Source organism: Phyllobates terribilis, unplaced genomic scaffold (assembly GCF_046119375.1).
Source record: "Phyllobates terribilis strain yellow unplaced genomic scaffold, ASM4611937v1 Scaffold_2__4_contigs__length_985480577, whole genome shotgun sequence".
NCBI classification, from domain to species: Eukaryota; Metazoa; Chordata; class Amphibia; order Anura; family Dendrobatidae; genus Phyllobates; species Phyllobates terribilis.
In genome coordinates this window covers 94,950,920-94,970,522 of record NW_027362762.1, presented here as the reverse complement: position 1 = coordinate 94,970,522, position 19,603 = coordinate 94,950,920, and the positions used below count along the sequence as shown (strand labels likewise).

At 44.7% G+C, this 19,603-nt stretch overlaps 1 protein-coding gene across 2 annotated transcripts in view; it reads left to right on the top strand.

Moving 5' to 3' along the window:
* IFT88 (intraflagellar transport 88) overlaps positions 1-19,603 on the top strand; it is a 95,347-nt gene that overhangs the window by 7,284 nt on the left and 68,460 nt on the right. For both annotated transcript variants that reach the window (XM_073662369.1, XM_073662374.1), the window contains exons 3-10: positions 1,193-1,255; positions 11,081-11,137; positions 13,167-13,220; positions 13,762-13,825; positions 13,909-13,978; positions 17,117-17,207; positions 17,297-17,401; positions 17,656-17,758. In XM_073662369.1, coding sequence (XP_073518470.1) covers positions 1,193-1,255; positions 11,081-11,137; positions 13,167-13,220; positions 13,762-13,825; positions 13,909-13,978; positions 17,117-17,207; positions 17,297-17,401; positions 17,656-17,758 — 607 coding nt within the window. The remainder of the gene's footprint in view (positions 1-1,192; positions 1,256-11,080; positions 11,138-13,166; positions 13,221-13,761; positions 13,826-13,908; positions 13,979-17,116; positions 17,208-17,296; positions 17,402-17,655; positions 17,759-19,603) is intronic.

Here is a 19,603-nt window from a genome sequence, read left to right as displayed (position 1 = left end):
TTGTAGGTTTTGCCAGTATTCACAGTAGTTACAGTCCAGTAGAGGAATTAACCGCTGAGATCCCGGCCTCCTCTCTCCAGCCTATTGATTGCTGTACAGAAGTTAGCTGCTCACCTCCCTCCCCTCTCAGCTTCTGACCTGTTTTCCTAATCCACCCCTTGCCCCTTTGTACTCTTAATCACTGCTCTCACTTTCCCTGAGTCTTGATCTTTTTCAAAGACCCTGTTATCTCTAAATAGAAAGATGGTGATAAGAAGAAGCTGGAACATACCATACATAATGTATTACTGTAGCTGGATAAGCTGAGCAGAAAGACAAAGCTGTTGGACCAGAACTGTCACTCAAGGGAGAGTCCAGCTCTCTGAGACAAAGAAGCAGAAGACTGTGCAGAATCCCGAATATACAAGTTGGGAATAATCCTTTAAATGGGTTATCCACTGCTCGGACAACCACTTCTCAATTATTATATTTATGTAATGGAAAAACAGCCTTTAGTCACCTCTGGTGCTGTTCCAGTGGTGTCGGCGCTGGGACTCGCATGACATTGTTATGGCCGCTAATGGGCCCATTCGCTCACATTTTTCAGCCGAAACAAGTGAGAGCTGTTGCTGCTGATTGGCTGCAGGGCTCATGTAACATAACACTGTCACTGGAGCCCCAGGAGACTGGACACTGCCATTGAGTACAGGATGTGTTTATTTTACATGAGGGGGAATAAAGTAATTGAGAAGGTGTTGTCTGAGTAGTGGACACCCCCTTTATGCATGCTGCCTTGTTTACAGCACTTAATGCCTAATTTGCATATGAATGATAAAGCTAATTACTTGGAGATACAGCATCAGATAGAGAATATAGAGGTGTCAATAGATTTACATTTCTAAGACCCAGTATGTAGTTTAGGGGTTTGATCTTGCTGACAGATCACAGCAGGAGTTCCTGATAATGCTGCAATGTATTTCCAGTAAAGAGCAGGTAAAAGGTAAAAAAAAAAAAAATGCTATATTTCTGGCTGCACATCTGAAACCAAAATATTATAATCGCTATATTTTAGAATGTGGTTGGTATAGATGGTAATTATATAATGGCATATGATAATTGTGAAAAAGTAAATGGCAGCAAAAGTACTGAAACTCTGAAATAATAGAACAACATTTTTTTTTTAAAATTTCTCTTTCTCTCTCTGTCTTTTAAGGATTTAGATAACGATGCGGCATTTCAGCAGGCTGTCAAGACAAGTCATGGACGGAGACCACCGGTATGATGTTACCTCTATCCTCTCAATTGTGAATACATTTGCTAATAGAAACCTTGAAAGCTCTTTCTTCAACGATACGCGAGTTCCATGATTTTATGCAGCTCAAAGCACCTAAGGCTTAGAGGTGTATTCCCATCTCAAAGATCCTATCCCAATATGTAGTAGGTGTAATAATAATAATAATATTAGCAAATACCTCCGATTACAAATGTAGTATAGTTCTTCAGATTCACTGTGTCGCTTACCCCATGTGCAGGGCATTGCAGTAGCTTAGGTATCCATGGTTACGACCACTCATAGTGACAGTTAGCTCTTAGTGGTAGTAACTATGTATACCTAAGCTACTGCAATGCCCTGCACATGGGGTAAGCGACATAGCGAATCTGAAGAACTATACTACATTTGTAATCGGAGGTATTTGCTAATATTATTATTATTATTACGCCTACCGTATATTCCGGCGTATAAGACGACCTGGTGTATAAGACGACCCCCCCTACTTTCCTGTTAAAATATAGAGTTTAGGATATATTCACCGTATAAGACTACCCCTTTTCCAACGCATACCAAACACCGGTAAAAATTTAAAAAAAACAGATTTGAATTTAACATGGTCCTTTTTTAATTTAAATTCTTATGACATGCAGGTATATAGCAGGAAAACTGTCACTCATAAACATAAGGCATACAACAAAAACATTACTATCATCCATTTTCATCAGCGGCATACACCGCTACCCGACAATTTACAACAGAAAGAATAGAGCTTCACACATAGATTAGATAGATAGAAACATGTCAGTCACATATATATGAAGTACAGTGACAGTGTTGCTTACTGTACTTGTCATTTAGTGTAAAGGATTTATTAAAAAATATAATAGTGTTTTCGTGCACCGTCTCTTTAAAAAAGCCGGCCGGCAATTCAGCATCTGTACCCGACAATTTAGAATAGAAGGAATAGAGAATCATACATAGATTAGATAGATAGAAACATGTCAGTCACATATATATGAAGTACAGTGACAGTGTTGCTTACTGTACTTGTCATTTAGTGTAAAGGATTTATTTAAAAAAATAATAGTGTTTTCATGCACCGTCTCTTTAAGAAAGCCAGCCGGCAATTCAGCATCTGTACCCGACAATTTAGAATAGAAGGAATAGAGAATCATACATATGGTAGATTAGATAGATAGAAACATGTCAGTCACATATATATGAAGTACAGTGACAGTGTTGCTTACTGTACTTGTCATTTAGTGTTAAAATAAAGGATTTATTTAAAAAAAAATTGGCGTGGGGTTCCCCTTAATTTTAGTCTCTAGCGGAGGTTAAGCAGACAGCTGGGGCAGATGTTTGAAGCCTGGGAAGGGGGTAATACCCACGGAGCTTCCCAGGCTACTAATATCAGCCCCCAGCTGAATACCTAGCCTTTACTAGCTATTAAAATGGGGGACCCCCCCAAAAAATGACGTGGGGTCCCCCCTATTTTAATAGCTAGCAAAGGCTAGGCAGACAGCTGGGGGCTGATATTAATAGCCCATGAAGGGTGCAATGAATATTGGCCCCCTCCCAGGCTAGAAACACCAGCCGTCAGCCGCCCCAGAAATGGCGCATCCATAGGATGCGCCAATTCTGGCACTTAGCCTCGCTCTTCCACGCTGCCCTGGTGCGGTGGCAGGGGGTAATAGGGCTGGGGTTCATGTCAGCGCCAGCTGCCATGAAGCCCAGGTTAGTAATGATGGGCGTCTATAAGACACCCCCATTACTAACCTACAAAGTGTTAAAAAGAAAAAACACACGCTACACCAAGAAAAAAATAATTTATTTGAAATAAACCACACCATTTTATTTAATTCTTAGTTTACTAAATAAAAAATAGTTATCTGTCCACGTTCCTGCGCTGATCTCCCATGCACAGCTGTCACATCTGGAGATGGTGACAGCTGTGCATGGCTGCTGTAAGCTCACACTGCCGGGAACACGTCCGCTCCCGGCAGCGGGAGCCACTGACTGAGGTCACCGGAGTGCATTCAGGCAGCGCAGCTCCGGAGACCTCCTTTACGGCACTGTTGTACCGTGGGAATTTCTCATGATACAGCAGGGCCGTAAAGGAGCTAACCGGAGCAGCGCTGCCTGAACTCCGGCGAACCCGCTTATGCAATGACGGGGCTGCTTTACGGCTCCGTCATTCTAGCGGCAGCGGCGGTTCAGAGCGGTCACATTCTATGTGGCTGCTCTAAACTGGAGATCTTCGTGGGACACTCGTGGACTACTACGGAGGGGTAAGGATAAGGTTGTGGTTTATTATTTTATATTTTATTACATGAGATCGATGGCTTCGGGGAATTAGGTGTCTAGGTGAGTATAGGTGTAGTTTTTTATTTTTTACTTTATTTTAGGTGGTGATCGGCAGGTACAGGTAATGTATGAACTAATTTATTGTAGGTAACCACTGGCCACCAATGACATGTATTTAACATTTATTGGGGACACAGAAGGGCAATTTATATAGCAGGATCAGGCTGATGGGAACTACTGCTCCCATCGAGCTGATCCTGCTGGCACGAGTGGACGGGGGACAGACATAGGCCGATGGGAGTAGTAGTGTCACATCGGCCTATGTCTGCCTGCACGCACACACCCGCACACATCGCACAGACACCGCGCACACCCGCAGACATCGCACAGACACCGCACACATCGCACAGACACCGCACACATCGCACAGACACCGCACACATCGCACAGACACCGCACACACCCCCAGACATCGCACAGACACATCACACAGACACACCGCACAGACACACCGCACAGACACACCGCACAGACACATTGCACAGACACATTGCACAGACACATTGCACAGACACACCGCACAGACACACCGCACAGACACATTGCACAGACACACTGCACAGACACATTGCACAGACACATTGCACAGACACATTGCACAGACACACCGCACAGACACACCGCACAGACACACCGCACAGACACATTGCACAGACACACTGCACAGACACATTGCACAGACACATTGCACAGACACATTGCACAGACACACCGCACAGACACACCGCACAGACACATTGCACAGACACATTGCACAGACACACTGCACAGACACATTGCACAGACACATTGCACAGACACACCGCACAGACACACCGCACAGACACACCGCACAGACACATTGCACAGACACACTGCACAGACACATTGCACAGACACATTGCACAGACACATTGCACAGACACACCGCACAGACACACCGCACAGACACATTGCACAGACACATTGCACAGACACACTGCACAGACACATTGCACAGACACATTGCACAGACACATTGCACAGACACATTGCACAGACACATTGCACAGACACATCGCACAGACACATCGCACAGACACATCGCACAGACACATCGCACAGACACATCGCACAGACACATCGCACAGACACATCGCACAGACACATCGCACAGACACATCGCACAGACACATCGCACAGACACATCGCACAGACACATCGCACAGACACATCGCACAGACACATCGCACAGACACATCGCACAGACACATCGCACAGACACATCGCACAGACACATCGCACAGACACATCGCACAGACACATCGCACAGACACATCGCACAGACACATCGCACAGACACATCGCACAGACACATCGCACAGACACATCGCACAGACACATCGCACAGACACATCGCACAGACACATCGCACAGACACATCGCACAGACACATCGCACAGACACATCGCACAGACACCGCGCACACCCGCACACACTCGCAGACATCTCACAGACACCCGCAGACATCGCACAGACACCCCACACACACTCGCAGACACACGCACAGACACCCGCACACACCAATCATGACGGGTCTGGGAGGTGAGGCTGACCTGTGAGACCGTGGGAAAGTTCATGTGAGTTCATGCAATGCAGTCAAGCATGAACTCACATGAACCCTCTGAGGGCACCGCGGCGACTTCAAATGAACAGCTGATCGGCATCACCTGATACCTCAGCTGTTCATTTGAAATAACCGGCGGGAAAGCGCAGCACAGAACGGGAAAGCCGGCGGTGAAGTCTTTTCACTGCCGGCTTCCCCGCCCGGGTCCTTCGCTCCCCGCTCCTTTGTGCTGCACTCCCCGCCCGGTCCTAACTTACGATCGGGATGGGAGGTGGCGAGGGGAGCGGGGGATCGGGGTGGGAGGCTGCGGGGAAGCAGTATGGGGCTGTGTGATTGTTTAAAAGCCGGCGGCTTTTTACCGCCCGCCGGCTTTTAAACAATCAGGAGAATTCTCCCACGCTGGGATGGCATTCTGATGACAGGCTGGATCTCAGCTGAGCTCTGCCATCCAGCTTGTCATCCTTCAGAGACACTGCAGAGCGCAGGCATTATGGGAACTTCCGATTCCGGTATTCGATATTGTAAAAGTTTCGGAATTAAGTATCGGAATTCCGATACCGCGAATATCGGCCGATACCCGATATTACAGTATCGGAATGCTCAACACTACTTGTCACAGAAGCGATGCGAACTTCCCAGCTCCGGACACAGCGCAGCGCTTCTGTGACAAGTGAAAGCTGTCGGCACAGAAGCCCTGCGCTGTGTCCGGAGCTGGGAAGACACTGCGATGTGTCAGAAAAGTTCGCTAGGTTCTGTCTGTCTCCGCTGCTGGGAATACGCTGCGCTGTGTCCCAGGCCTGAGAAGACACAGCGCAGCGATGTGTCAGTTTCAGCACAGAAGCGCTGACTGTCTGGACCTACCGCCGCCGTATTTTAACTCCCTCCACCTTATATTAACTCCCACATGGCAGGGATACGGCCACGGCAGCTTATTAACAACCCCAGAGTATCCCCGCATGTCAATTTCTGAAAGTTCAAAAACATTACCGGCGTATAAGACGACCCCAGACTAGACAGAAGATTTTTCAGTCTTCAAAAGTCGTCTTATACGCCGGAATATACGGTACTACATATTGGGATAGGATCTTGGATATGGGAATACCTCTTTAATAGGAAGTCTCAGCAGGACACCCTTTTTTAGATTGACGTCAGCTTAGCCATCCACTATTATCTGCAGGGCAAGCTAGGTAATATGAAGGGGTCCTACATGAAGAAACCAACACTATGGCATTTATATATGTACACATAATATGTGGAAGGAGCTTATCTTAACACACATGTAATAACATGCATATGGTCAATACCAGAAAGTGAAAAAGTGTCGACAGTTATGTAATGAGTAGTGTTGAGCGATACCTTCCGATATCAGGAAATATCAGATCGGATTGGATCGGGCCGATACCCAAAAAGTATCGGATATCGCCGATTCCGATACCGGAAACCAATGCAAGTCAATGGGACACAAATATCGGAATGAAAATAAACCCTTTCTTTCCTTGTAGGTTAATTCTACATGAAGGAAAACAACTAACATTAATGTAGAATGTATTGGGGGAGGTGGTTGCCCAAATCGATGGGAACAGTGCTCACAATGAAACATGAAAAGCCGGCAATTCAGCAGCGGCATATACCGGTACCCGACAATTTATAACAGAAAGAATAGAGCTTCACACATAGATTAGATAGATAGAAACATGTCAGTCACATATATATGAAGTACAGTGATAGTGTTGATTACTGTACTTGTCATTTAGTGTTAAAATAAAGGATTTATTAAGAAAAAAATTGGCGTGGGGTTCCCCCTAATTTTAGTCTCTAGCGGAGGTTAAGCAAACGGCTGGGGCAGATGTTTGAAGCCTGGGAAGGGGGTAATACCCACGGAGCTTCCCAGGCTACTAATATCAGCCCCCAGCTGAATACCTAGCCTTTACTAGCTATTAAAATGGGGGACCCCCCCCAAAAAATGACTTGGGGTCCCCCCTATTTTAATAGCTAGCAAAGGCTAGGCAGACAGCTGGGGGCTGATATTAATAGCCCAGGAAGGGAGCCATGAATATTGGCCCCCTCCCAGGCTAGAAACACCAGCCGTCAGCCGCCCCAGAAATGGCGCATCCATAGGATGCGCCAATTCTGGCACTTAGCGTCGCTCTTCCCACTGTCCTGTAGCGGTGGCAGTGGGGTAATAGGGCTGGGGTTGATGTCAGCTTATAATGCCAGCTGACATCAAGCCCAGGTTAGTAATGGAGAGGCGTCTATAAGACACCCCCATTAATAACCCCATAGTCAAAGTTAAAAAAAACACAAACACCCAGAATAAAATCCTTTAATTGAAATAAACACACAATTCTTTATTGTTCTAAATTAAACCATACTTACCATCACGCCCATTCCAGCTGAAGCCAACGATCTCCTGCAATAAAAATAAAACAATAAAGCAACATCATCCTTACCTTTCCATGGTTCCCAGGACAGCTTCAGCTCTGCTACATCGAGATAACAGGCTGGACCGCAGCAGAACGCTGCCATCCAGCCTGTCATCCCGCGGACACTGAGAAGCGCAGGCTTGCTTGCGCTCCTCAGTGTCTGGCTGTGACAGCATCCAGATGAGCCGACAATGAACTCAGCTCACCTCATGCACGTCACTGACAGCGTGGGAGAATTCTCCTGCGCATGCGGTGACCGTGAGAGACTCGGCTCATCTGGATGCCGTCACAGCCTGACACTGAGGAGCGCAAGCAAGCCTGCGCTTCTCAGTGTCTGCGGGATGACAGGCTGGATGGCAGCGTTCTGCTGCGGTCCAGCCTGTCATCTCGATGTAGCAGAGCTGAAGCTGTCCTGGGAACCATGGAAATGTAAGGATGAGGTTGGTTTATTATTTTTCATTTATTGCAGGAGATCGTTGGCTTCAGCTGGAATGGGCGTGATGGTAAGTATGGTTTAATTTAGAACAATAAAGAATTGTGTGTTTATTTCAATTAAAGGACTTTATTCTGGGTGTTGTGTTTTTTTTTTTAAATACTTTACTAGAAATTCATGGCGGTCATGTCTAATATTGGCGTGACCCCCATGATTTTCGGGCTTAGGGCCAGCTGATAATGCCAAGCTGGCCTTAACCCCTTTATTACCCAGTGAGCCACCACACCAGGGCCCTGGATGAGTTGGGTACAGCGCCAGAAGATGGCGCTTCTATGAACGCGCCATTTTCCGGGGTGGCTGCGGACTGCAATTTGCAGCGGGGGGGGGGGCCCAGAAAGCTTGGGCCTCCCTGCGCTGCAGATTCCAGCCCCAGCTGCCTAGTTGTACCTGGCTGGACACAAAAGTAGGGCGAAGCTCTACGTATTTTTTTTTTTTCCTGAAATTTTTAAAAAAAAATTGACATGGGGCTTCTCCCTATTTTTGTGTCCAGCCAGGTACAACTAGGCAGCTGGGGGCTGGAATCCGCAGCGCAGGGAGGCCCAAGCTTTCTGCCCCCTCCGCTGCAAATTGCAGTCCGCAGCCACCCCGGAAAATGGCGCATTCATAGAAGCTGGATGCTGTACCTGGCTGGCATGCAAAAATATGGCAAAGCCCACGTCAAAATTTTTGGGAAAAATTAATTAAAAAATAAATAATAATTTAGGGACTGCATCTTTATTAACTCCTCAAGTGTCATTTAGTGTTAAAATAAAGGATTTATTTAAAAAAAAAATTGGCGTGGGATCCCCCATAATTTTAGTCTCTAGCGGAGGTTAAGCAGACGGCTGGGGCAGATGTTTGAAGCCTGGGAAGGGGGTAATACCCACGGAGCTCCCCAGGCTACTAATATCAGCCCCCAGCTGAATACCTAGCCTTTACTAGCTATTAAAATGGGGGACCCCCCCCCCCAAAAAAAATGACATGGGGTCCCCCCTATTTTAATAGCTAGCAAAGGCTAGGCAGACAGCTGGGGGCTGATATTAATAGCCCAGGAAGGGTACCATGAATATTGGCCCCCTCCCAGGCTAGAAACACCAGCCGTCAGCCGCCCCAGAAATGGCGCATCCATAGGATGCGCCAACTCTGGCACTTAGCCTCGCTCTTCCACGCTGCCCTGGTGCAGTGGCAGGGGGTAATAGGGTTGGGGTTCATGTCAGCGCCAGCTGCCATGAAGCCCAGGTTAGTAATGATGGGCGTCTATAAGACACCCCCATTACTAATCTACAAAGTGTTAAAAAGAAAAAAACACACTACACCCAGAAAAAAATAATTTATTTGAAATAAAACACACAATTTTATTTAATTCTTAGTTTACTAAAAAAAAATAGTTACCTGTCCATGTTCCTGCGCTGATCTCCCATGCACAGCTGTCACATCTGGAGATGGTGACAGCTGTGCATGGCTGCTGTAAGCTCACGCTGCCAGGAACACGTCCGCTCCCGGCAGCGGGAGCCACTGACTGAGGTCACCGGAGTGCATTCAGGCAGCGCAGCTCCGGAGACCTCCTTTACGGCACTGCTGTACCGTGGGAATTTCTCACGATACAGCAGGGCCGTAAAGGAGCTAACCGGAGCAGCGCTGCCTGAACTCCGGCGAACCCGCTTATGCAATGACGGGGCTGCTTTACGGCCCCGTCGTTCTAGCGGCGACAGCGGTTCAGAGCGGTCACATTCTATGTGGCTGCTCTAAACTGGAGATCTTCGTGGGACACTCGTGGACTACTACGGAGGGGTAAGGATAAGGTTGTGGTTTATTATTTTACATTTTATTACAGGAGATCGATGGCTTCGGGGAATTAGGTGTCTAGGTGAGTATAGGTGTAGTTTTTTATTTTAGGTGGCGATCGGCGGGGACAGGTAATGTATAAACTAATTTATTGTAGGTAACCACTGGCCACCAATGACATGTATTTAACATTTATTGGGGACACAGTAGGGCAATTTAAATAGCAGGATCAGGCTGATGGGAACTACTGCTCCCATCGAGCTGATCCTGCTGGCACGAGTGGACGGGGGACAGACATAGGCCGATGGGAGTAGTAGTGTCACATCGGCCTATGTCTGCCTGCACGCACACACCCGCAGACATCGCACAGACACCGCACACACTCGCAGACATCGCACAGACACAGCGCACACACTCGCAGACATCGCACAGACACCGCACACACTCGCAGACATCGCACAGACATCGCACAGACACCCGCACACACCAATCATGACGGGCTGATGGTCTGCGAGGTGTGGCTGACCTGTGCGGCCGTGGGAAAGTTCATGTGTGTTCATGCAATGCAGTGAAGCGTGAACTCACATGAACCCTCTGAGGGCACCGCGGCGACTTCAAATGAACAGCTGATCGGCATCACCTGATACCTCAGCTGTTCATTTGAAATAACCGGCGGGAAAGCACAGAATGGGAAAGCCGGCGGTGAAGTCTTTTCACTGCCGGCTTCCCCGCCCGGGTCCTTCGCTCCCCGCTCCTTGGTGCTGCACTCCCCGCCCGGTCCTAACTTACGATCGGGATGGGAGGTGGCGAGGGGAGCGGGGGATCGGGGTGGGAGGCTGCGGGGAAGCAGTATGGGGCTGTGTGATTGTTTAAAAGCCGGCGGCTTTTTACCGCTGCCGGCTTTTAAACAATCAGGAGAATTTGAAGCTGGGATGGCATTCTGATGACAGGCTGGATCTCAGCTGAGCGCTGCCATCCAGCTTGTCATCCTTCAGAGACACTGCAGAGCGCTGGCATTATGGGAACTTCCGATTCCGGTATTCGATATTGTAAAAGTATCGGAATTCCGATACCGCGAATATCGGCCGATACCCGATATTTCAGTATCGGAATGCTCAACACTAGTAACGAGTGATGTCTGATTTGTTTATTCATTTTCCCCAATATTGTAACACGTGTCTGTTTTATTCGATTCTTAGATTACAGCCAAAGTACCAGGAACTGCAGCAGCCCGTCCATTGGGAACTGGATTTGCTGTAAGTATTTTATTTTTCTTGAGGTTGGATAATAACTATCTTTTCAGGTACTCCAATAAATTATGTGTAAAATCTAACTGTAAGATTTGAAAGGTGTTCTTCTTAGGAGATCAATGAGACTCTGGCTCTTGGCACCCCTGCTCGCTCAGCTATTCTAAGGGGCTGCAGTACTCTGACGAGTGCCACATCCCCTTCATTGTATGCAAGGTTGTGACCTTATTAGCGGCTGTGCCTGGTATTAAAGTTCAGTCATGGTCCCTAGTATGGGACAAAGCTGTAGTAAACGGTAACCCCCCAGCAGTATTCTTAAAAGTTGCTTCATATTGCTGCCGTTACCAGACTTCTTTTTACAGGTGTTGTCCAATATTCGGACAACCCTTTCTCAATCACCATAATACCCCCATGTAAAATAACAGTAGCTATACTCGCCTGTGGTACTGGTGTCATTCCAGCGACATCGGCGCCTGCTCTCCCAAGGCTCGTGTAACATCATGTCACGTGAACCCTGCAGCCAATCAGCCAATGGCTGATTTAATCAGCCATCATGTGCCTCTAACAACTGGTTAGAGCGGAGCTCCGCCTGCACCTGTTAAATGCTGCTGTCAATCTGTGACAGCAACATTTAACATGTGACAGCAGAGGGGCGTGTAATTCCATCTTCCTATGACGTGATCTCGGTACGCCAATGGGTTGTCATGACAGCCAGTGGTCTGCTGAAGACCCCTGTGCCTGTCTCGAGGATTACACTGGTCAACACAAAAAAAATCATCAGCAAAGGTAATATGTCTGTTTTATGGAGTTTGATGTGCTGATTCCAAAAATATGCTTAGTTTTGCTCTATCACATAAAGTTTCTGATATAGAAGCATTTTTGTTATTACGTTATTTCTACATTTTCAATGTATGTGGTTTTTCTATGTTATTCCCATTTCTTTGCTTGTCGTACTTAATTGTGAATTTTCTTACAAGGACAACATCAGTAAAGTTTTTAGTGAGTTTTATGGGAAGGAGCATTGACAGTCAGCCAATGTCTATCGTGGAAGTCAGCCTGTAGCTGGCGTTCTTAGGAGATTGTGATTTTTTTTTCTATACATAGCAGTGCTAATGCACTGTTATGTATAGCACAGACGATCGCAGCTTTAAGTCCTCTAAGAGGACTATTAAATACAGTAAAAAGCTTTAAATTTATTTATTTTAAATATGAAAAAAAACCACAAGTTCAAATCACCCTCCTTTTGCTGCATTAAAAATAAAAAAATAAAAATACACATATTTGGTATCTCTGTGTTCGTAAAAGTCCAATCTATCAAAATATAAAATAAATTAATCCTATCGGCAAACGGCTTAATGAGGAAAAAAATAAAAAAACGCTTCAATTGCTTTTTTTTGGCCACCGCAACATTGCAAGAAAATGCAATAAGAGGCAATCAAAAGATCGTACCTACCCCAAATTGGTATCAGTAAAAACATCAGCTCAGTGTGCGAAAAATAAGCCTTCACCCAGCCTTTTATCCTGAAAATATAAAGCGTTCTGGGTCTCAGCTTAAGGCGGCACAAGCAAAGTTTGGTTGTTTTTTTTTGTGTTTTTTTTTTTTTTCAACACTTTAAATAAAATGAACTATACATATTTGGCATCTGCATGCTCATACTGACCTGAAGAATCATATTGCCGGGTCAGTTTTACCTATAGCGAACATATTAAATTATCAATAAAAATGCTGAAATTGCATTTTTTTTTTTTTTTTTTGTAATTTCAACACAATTGTAATTTTGTTCCCGCTTTCCAGTGCGTCACATGACAAAATGAATGTTGTCATTCAAAAAGTCCAACTTGTCTCGCAAAAAAACAAGCCCTTTTATGGCTATGTGGACAGAAAAAAAAAGTTATGGCTCTTGGAAAATGGGGGCGTGAAAATACGGAAAATCGCCCTGGGGTGAAGGGGGTAAAATGGAAAATTCTGATAAAAGCTAGATAGATAGATTTTCTTATAAAATATTCTATTTATGTGTCTGATGTTTTCTTGTTACAGCCCAGAGTGAACCTTTCTTCATCCATGGGAAGGCCTGTGACTGGGGCTGTCCAGGTAGTGTATGACAGATACTTATACTGAGGCAAATGATTATAGTCGGACTATTTCAGATTGGTACATCTTTATGAGACTGTCACCAGTGGCCTTAGAGGTCTCGTTCTTTATAATACCAAGTCCAATGACTGGCTAAGGCACTGTTAACATCATGTTAAGAGCCTTTCATTAAAGGTGTACGTTGGGAGGATCTTTGGATGTACACCTACAGAATGCTGTGCCGTGTCAGCGTACAATGGGATAGGTCACCCATAAGCTTCGTTAAAAGTATACCCCACTCAATATAGGTTTGTTTTTATCTTTTTTTTTACCTTTGTGAGTGGCTCAGTCCACTTCTATTCTTTACCACCAAAAAAAGGGTCTACTGATATATAAGGGTATACCTGCCAGATGGAGGTCATAAAGAGACACTTTTGGACTTAGTTTCTGGCAGATAATACTCATGCAGGGCTGAACGTTATATGAATGGAGTCTTAGCTGGTTATTTGGTGCAGACACTGTCTTGTTTTATTTTTTATATGTCCATATATATGTTTTGCAGGATGGAGCAGCCCGACCGATGACAGCTGTCCGTGCGGCTGGCTTCACTAAAGCAGCATTTCGTGGTATGTTTGCATTCTGTGGATAATTTGGGAAGGGAAACCATGGCAAATAGTTTGTTTATGCAGGACACTTCCATCATATGCAGGTTCTTCTTTTGATCCCCTGGGTCAGTCCCGAGGTCCTGCTCCTCCGCTGGAAGCCAAGAATGAAGACTCGTAAGTCTTTGTTTGCTTCTTAATCTCTCTGTATGGAAATATTGTTAACCTGATGGGAAAAGAAAAAAAGCCCCACGTTTGTTTGATGGTGTGGCACGTTATATCTTCGTCACTGATGATTACATTAGGTCTACGGGCAACAATGATTGCAAATTTAACATCGGTATATGCATAATTGCTAACCTTAACTTTAATATCTGTAATAAGCACAAACATAGTTGGTGTAAAGGTACTTTATTTACCCATTCATCCAGAAGAGCACTTGTGAGATCAGACATTGATGTTGGGGGAGGCCGGGCTCATGATCTAAGCTGTTGTCCATACCAAAGGTGTTGGATGGGGTTGAGGTCCAGGCTCTGTGCCGGTCATGTTCTTCAACACCAAACTCCCCAACCATGTCTATATGGATCTTGCTTTGTGCACTGGGGCATTGAAAAAAAGGTCCTTGCACCAAACTGTTCCCACAAAGGTGGAAGCTACACTTGTCTAAAATGTCTTGTATGGCAAAGCATTAAGATTTCCCTTCTCTGGCACTAAGGGGCCAAGACCAACCCCTGACAAACCAACATGGCAAAATCCCTCCTCCACCAAACCTGACAGCAGCACAATACAGTCAGGTAGGTATTGTTTTCCTGGTATTCACCAACCCAGGCCCGTCCATTAGACGCCAGATAGAGAAGTGTGATCCATCACTCCACAGAACACGTTTCCACTGTTCCAGAGTCCAGTGGTGGCAGCCTTACACCACTGCATCAGATGCTTGGCATTGTGCTTGGTGATGTAAGGGTGCTCTCACACTGCGTTTTGGCACCCGTTCGTTGGTCGTGTCGGGGCTTACGTCCGAACCACCCCCACAAAATAGGACTCTGGTGTATGCGCTGATGGGGACATAGACTATAATGGTGCCGGCAGAGCGAACGTGCCCTCTGCTGTGCATCATTTTCGGGTGTGTACGCTTACTGGAGGCGGACACCCAGACACCATTGACTGTGGCTGAGTGTCCACCTCCAGTAGTCATATACGCCCGAAAATGATGCATGTTCGCTCTCCCAGCACCATTATAGTCTAGGACTCCTTCGGCTTATACACCCGAATCCCATTTTGCTGGGTAATTCGGACATAAGTCCCGACAGGACCAACTAATGGGTGCGTGAAAGCACCCTAAGGCTTGCATCTGCTGCTCGGCAATGGAAACCCATGTCATGAAGGTCCCGGCGGGGGCGCGGTGTCGGTGCTGATGTTAATGACAGAGGAGGTTTGGACTCTGCAGTTATGGAGTCAACAGAGCGTTGGGGACTTGTCTCCGTTCTGCTCCTCAGCACTCGGTGACCCAATTCTGTAACCTTGTGTGGTCTTCTTTTCGTGATGGGGTTGCTGCGGCTCCTAAAAAATATGCCTTCAAGGTTAGATTTTAGATGTCCCAAAGAATTCCTACTATTTTTGACTGGACAAAGGAAATACATTTCTCACTTGCTTTGGAAAAAGTTATATCCACATGTTCTACCCCAAGAAGTTTGATAAGATGTGGCATGGGTGGACCAGTTCTCATTCCCTAGGTGCTCCTTAGTGTCTGGAATATTTGTCGCCCTCGACTATACCATCTAGTTTACATCTTTCCCCATTAATATACCACTTTGGACTTAGAAGGTTTAGTTATGTGCTCTATAGACGCCCAAGTGTGAATGAGACCCACTACGCACAGGGGAAAAGGTTTATTGGTTCTTTATTTTCTATATTTGTTAACTTTGATGAGAGTAAATCAGCCATACACATAGTAATGTAGCTTTTTTTTAATATTGTTTACTCGTAACTCAGATGTGGAGTTCGGTGACTCTCTATGGTGGGAAGTGGGGCTTTTTAATTCCCAATTATTTTGCCCTCTTTGGGAAAAGCATGTTTTTCTATGTATACATGATTGACAATGACTGTGGTATATTGAATAAAGCCCGTACTGTTTGCCTTTTTATCCTTGTAATGTGAATTTGAACTTGTATCCTAAATAAACTTTATTTGTTTAAAAAAAATACTTCCTTTCAGTAGGGCAGGAGTTTTGCACAAGTCACTTGCATGGACAATTTTCTTGCACAATTTTAGTGTGATAATAGGTACACTAGGGGGCGCCATTGCATGCAGACACTGGAAAGAACTTTTTAATGTCCTAGTGAGGTTTATACAAAGATCCGCACACACATTTAGTATATAGTCTGCTGTGTGATGTTTTTATTATTTTTAAATTTGTTAAAGGGAACCCATCACTTGGTTAATGCTGCCCAAATCACGGGCACCATGAATCCAATCCTGGCGGCATCATATTGCCAGCGGTGGCGTAACTGTAATAGGTGCAGAGGTTGCAATCGCATCATGGGCTTAGTATGTAGGGGGTCCAAAGGCCCATATGAAAAGGCAATTACTATTAAAGAACTGTGATAGTTGGGGACCCCGTTGTAGATTTTGGATTCGGGCCCACAAGCTTCAAGTTATGCCACTGGCCACCAGGTATTTTTTTTATTTCTGAAACACTCTGAAGTTTTAGAGAAAATATTGTTAGAAGGTCCAGCTAAATCCTCTCTTCTCATTCACAACACATGCACGCTCAGTGAAGCGGCATGTACTTGTGTATACTCTGGCCGCTCTTCTACCCCTTTCCATGTCCATGCTTACTCGTATTGGCTGAGCATGCATGCACTTTTAATAGGGAAAGTGGATTAAACCTGTTTTTTTTTTTCCCAAGATCAAAAGGATCTGATGGAGAGTCGGGAGGCCCCATACACATTACAAACGGCAGGTTCGGCTGACCCTAACATGTATAAGGCCTTTAGACTGGGGCGATACAGCCTACATGGTGTGAGGGAAAGTCACAATGACTATCTGCACAATTCCTGTGTTTTAATGGTGGTGCCAGTATCATTTTTCTCAGGAAGACGGGAATTATTTGCAGTAAAAAAAAAAAAGGCCACAAGTGAACCCAGCGAGGTCTCCTCCTATTCAGCCTGATTGGGATAAAATATTGCCAACACTGGTTGGTGGAAAAATGTGATAAATAAGTGCAGAACTTTATAAATGCTCTACAAATGCAAACGAATGCACCTCAATGTAGTGTAGCTTTCTGATAATCACCTCTTGGATTCTCCCCTATAGGCCAGAAGAAAAAATCCGACAATTGGAGAAGAAGGTGAATGAATTAATAGAAGAAAGTTGTATTGCCAACAGTAACGGTGACTTAAAGCAGGTGAGCAGTGGTTACAGGGAGGTTGTACGCCAAGTTTTGTGTATATACATTTTACTACAGTGCATAATGAATTTAATGCTGCTCTACAGGCCCTGGAGAAAGCAAAGGAAGCCGGGAGGAAGGAGAGGGTTTTGGTCAGACAGAGAGAAGAGATTCTGTCCCCGGAGAACATTAACCTGGATCTCACATACTCTGTAAGTGTAATAATGATGGTGATAGTTTCATCTAATTACTCAAAAGTAAAATTGATATCACAATAATAAAACCTACAGAAAAATTCCACGATGACAGTGGCATCACTGCTGCATCATAAAAATGTTACTTTACATTAGGAACTAATTTCAGCATGTGGGTCAACATTATTAATAAAATCAGGATTTCTTTAATATCTTTTTTTCCTTTACTGGCTAAATCATTTATTTATTTGTTTCTATGGATTATTTAACAGGTGCTGCTTAATTTGGCAACCCAGTATTCAGCCAATGAGTTGTATGCCGAAGCGCTCAACACTTACCAAGTGATCGTGAAGAATAAAATGTTCAGTAACGCAGGTCTGTACTTTGTGCACAGTTTGTAGCATTGGGGTGAGAATCAGAATTTGTACAATTAGGGCAGCTGTTTGAACTGTAATGTAGATGCTTGCGAGTAGTAACTTGGAGTAATAAAAGCATTATTATTGCAAGTTCTTCATTAACTTATGTATCATTATGGCCCTGATTCATCAAAGCGACTAGGCCATAATTCTGGAGTAAAATGTCTTTGAAAAGTTGCGGAGTTGCAACTTTTGGCAGTTTCCTACAGCACTGCCAAAATGGGCAGGGTAGGAGTATGCCGGGGTTTGATACCACAACTCATCTAATTCATGATGAGCTTGTGGCCTTCCTTACGCCACAAATCTTACTACAGTCCCTGATTGGAGTAAGATTTATGGCAAGGAGGTCAGACTCTCATTAAAGGAAGCAAAGAGTATACGTCAGACATTACAGCACGGGATTGCAGCTGATTCTATTTACTAGGTAAAACATTTCCCTGCCTGTTTTGAAACAATGTTTTACTTAAGAAAGAATCAGCTGTGATCCCGTGCTGTCCTGTCTGTATACTCTTTTGCTTCCTCGCCTGCCCAGGAGCTGTGGTATGATCAGACCATGTTCCTGTACGGTCAGACACAGACATTACACAGTACACAGCAGGGGCACATTTATAAGATTATCTCAGCACAGGAACATTTTTATTCAACACTTCAAATTGTGGAAATTATTATTATTTCAAGATCAATTGATTAAAATGAACTTTGTGGGAAAACCATTTAATGAATCGGGAGCATCTGACTCCAGCACTCCCCCTCATAAATGACTTCTTGAGTTGGTACATGTAAAGTCCATCTTATTGAATTGTGTTTTACAGATAGTAACATAGTAACGTAGGTTGGATAAAGACCTAGGTCCATCAAGTTCAAACTTTCTCCCCCAATTGTACTCCCTACACTAACTTACTGGGACTTGGCCTCACAAATGTATTATTATTATTATTATTATTACCATTTTTATTATTGCTGCACTATTACAATTAAAAATGTACCCGTTTATAATTTAATTTTTTTTAATTAGTTTTATATTTTGTATTACTCTTGTGATTTTAATAATGGTATTACTAAAATCCCTGTGCCTAAATCTGTTGATCCAGAAGAAGGCAGAAACCCTAGGACACATTCAGCCAATTTGCATCACGGGGAAAAATTCCTTCTTGACCCTGAGAAAAGGCGATCAGTCCTAGAACCCTGGATCAAACCTAATTATATTACTAGTTATGTAATTACTATTACCGTACTAAATGTACTACTATAGGTGTAATATTTTGTCTAATTTAACTGTAGACCACAATGTTATGTGTATTGAGGAAATCGTCCATCCCTTTTTTGAAAGCAGTTATAGGCTATGTGCCCACGTTGCATTTATGAAGCAGAAAATTTCTGCTGCATAAATGCAAGTCCTCTCCCGGAAAAACGCATGCGGAATTCCGCACGCGTTTATCACGCGTTTTCCACATGCGGAATTGCCTTGCGTTTTTTATGCATTGGACTAAGGCAATTCCGCTTGTGGAAACGCAAAATTAAATGACATGCTGCGGATTTTTGAACGCGGCATAAACGCTGCGGAAAAATCCGCAGCATGTGCATAGAAGTTGCGGAATCCCATTGGGGACCATGGGGTGCGGATTACCATGCGTTTTTCAAGCGTTTACGCTGCGGAAATTCCGCAGCATATACGCTTGAAAAATGCTACGTGGGCACACAGCCATAGTGTCGGCCATTACTACATATTGTGGTCGGCATTCCACAGTCTGACTGCTCTGACTGTAAAGAAACCTTTCCTTTTTAGGTGACGGAATCACCTTTC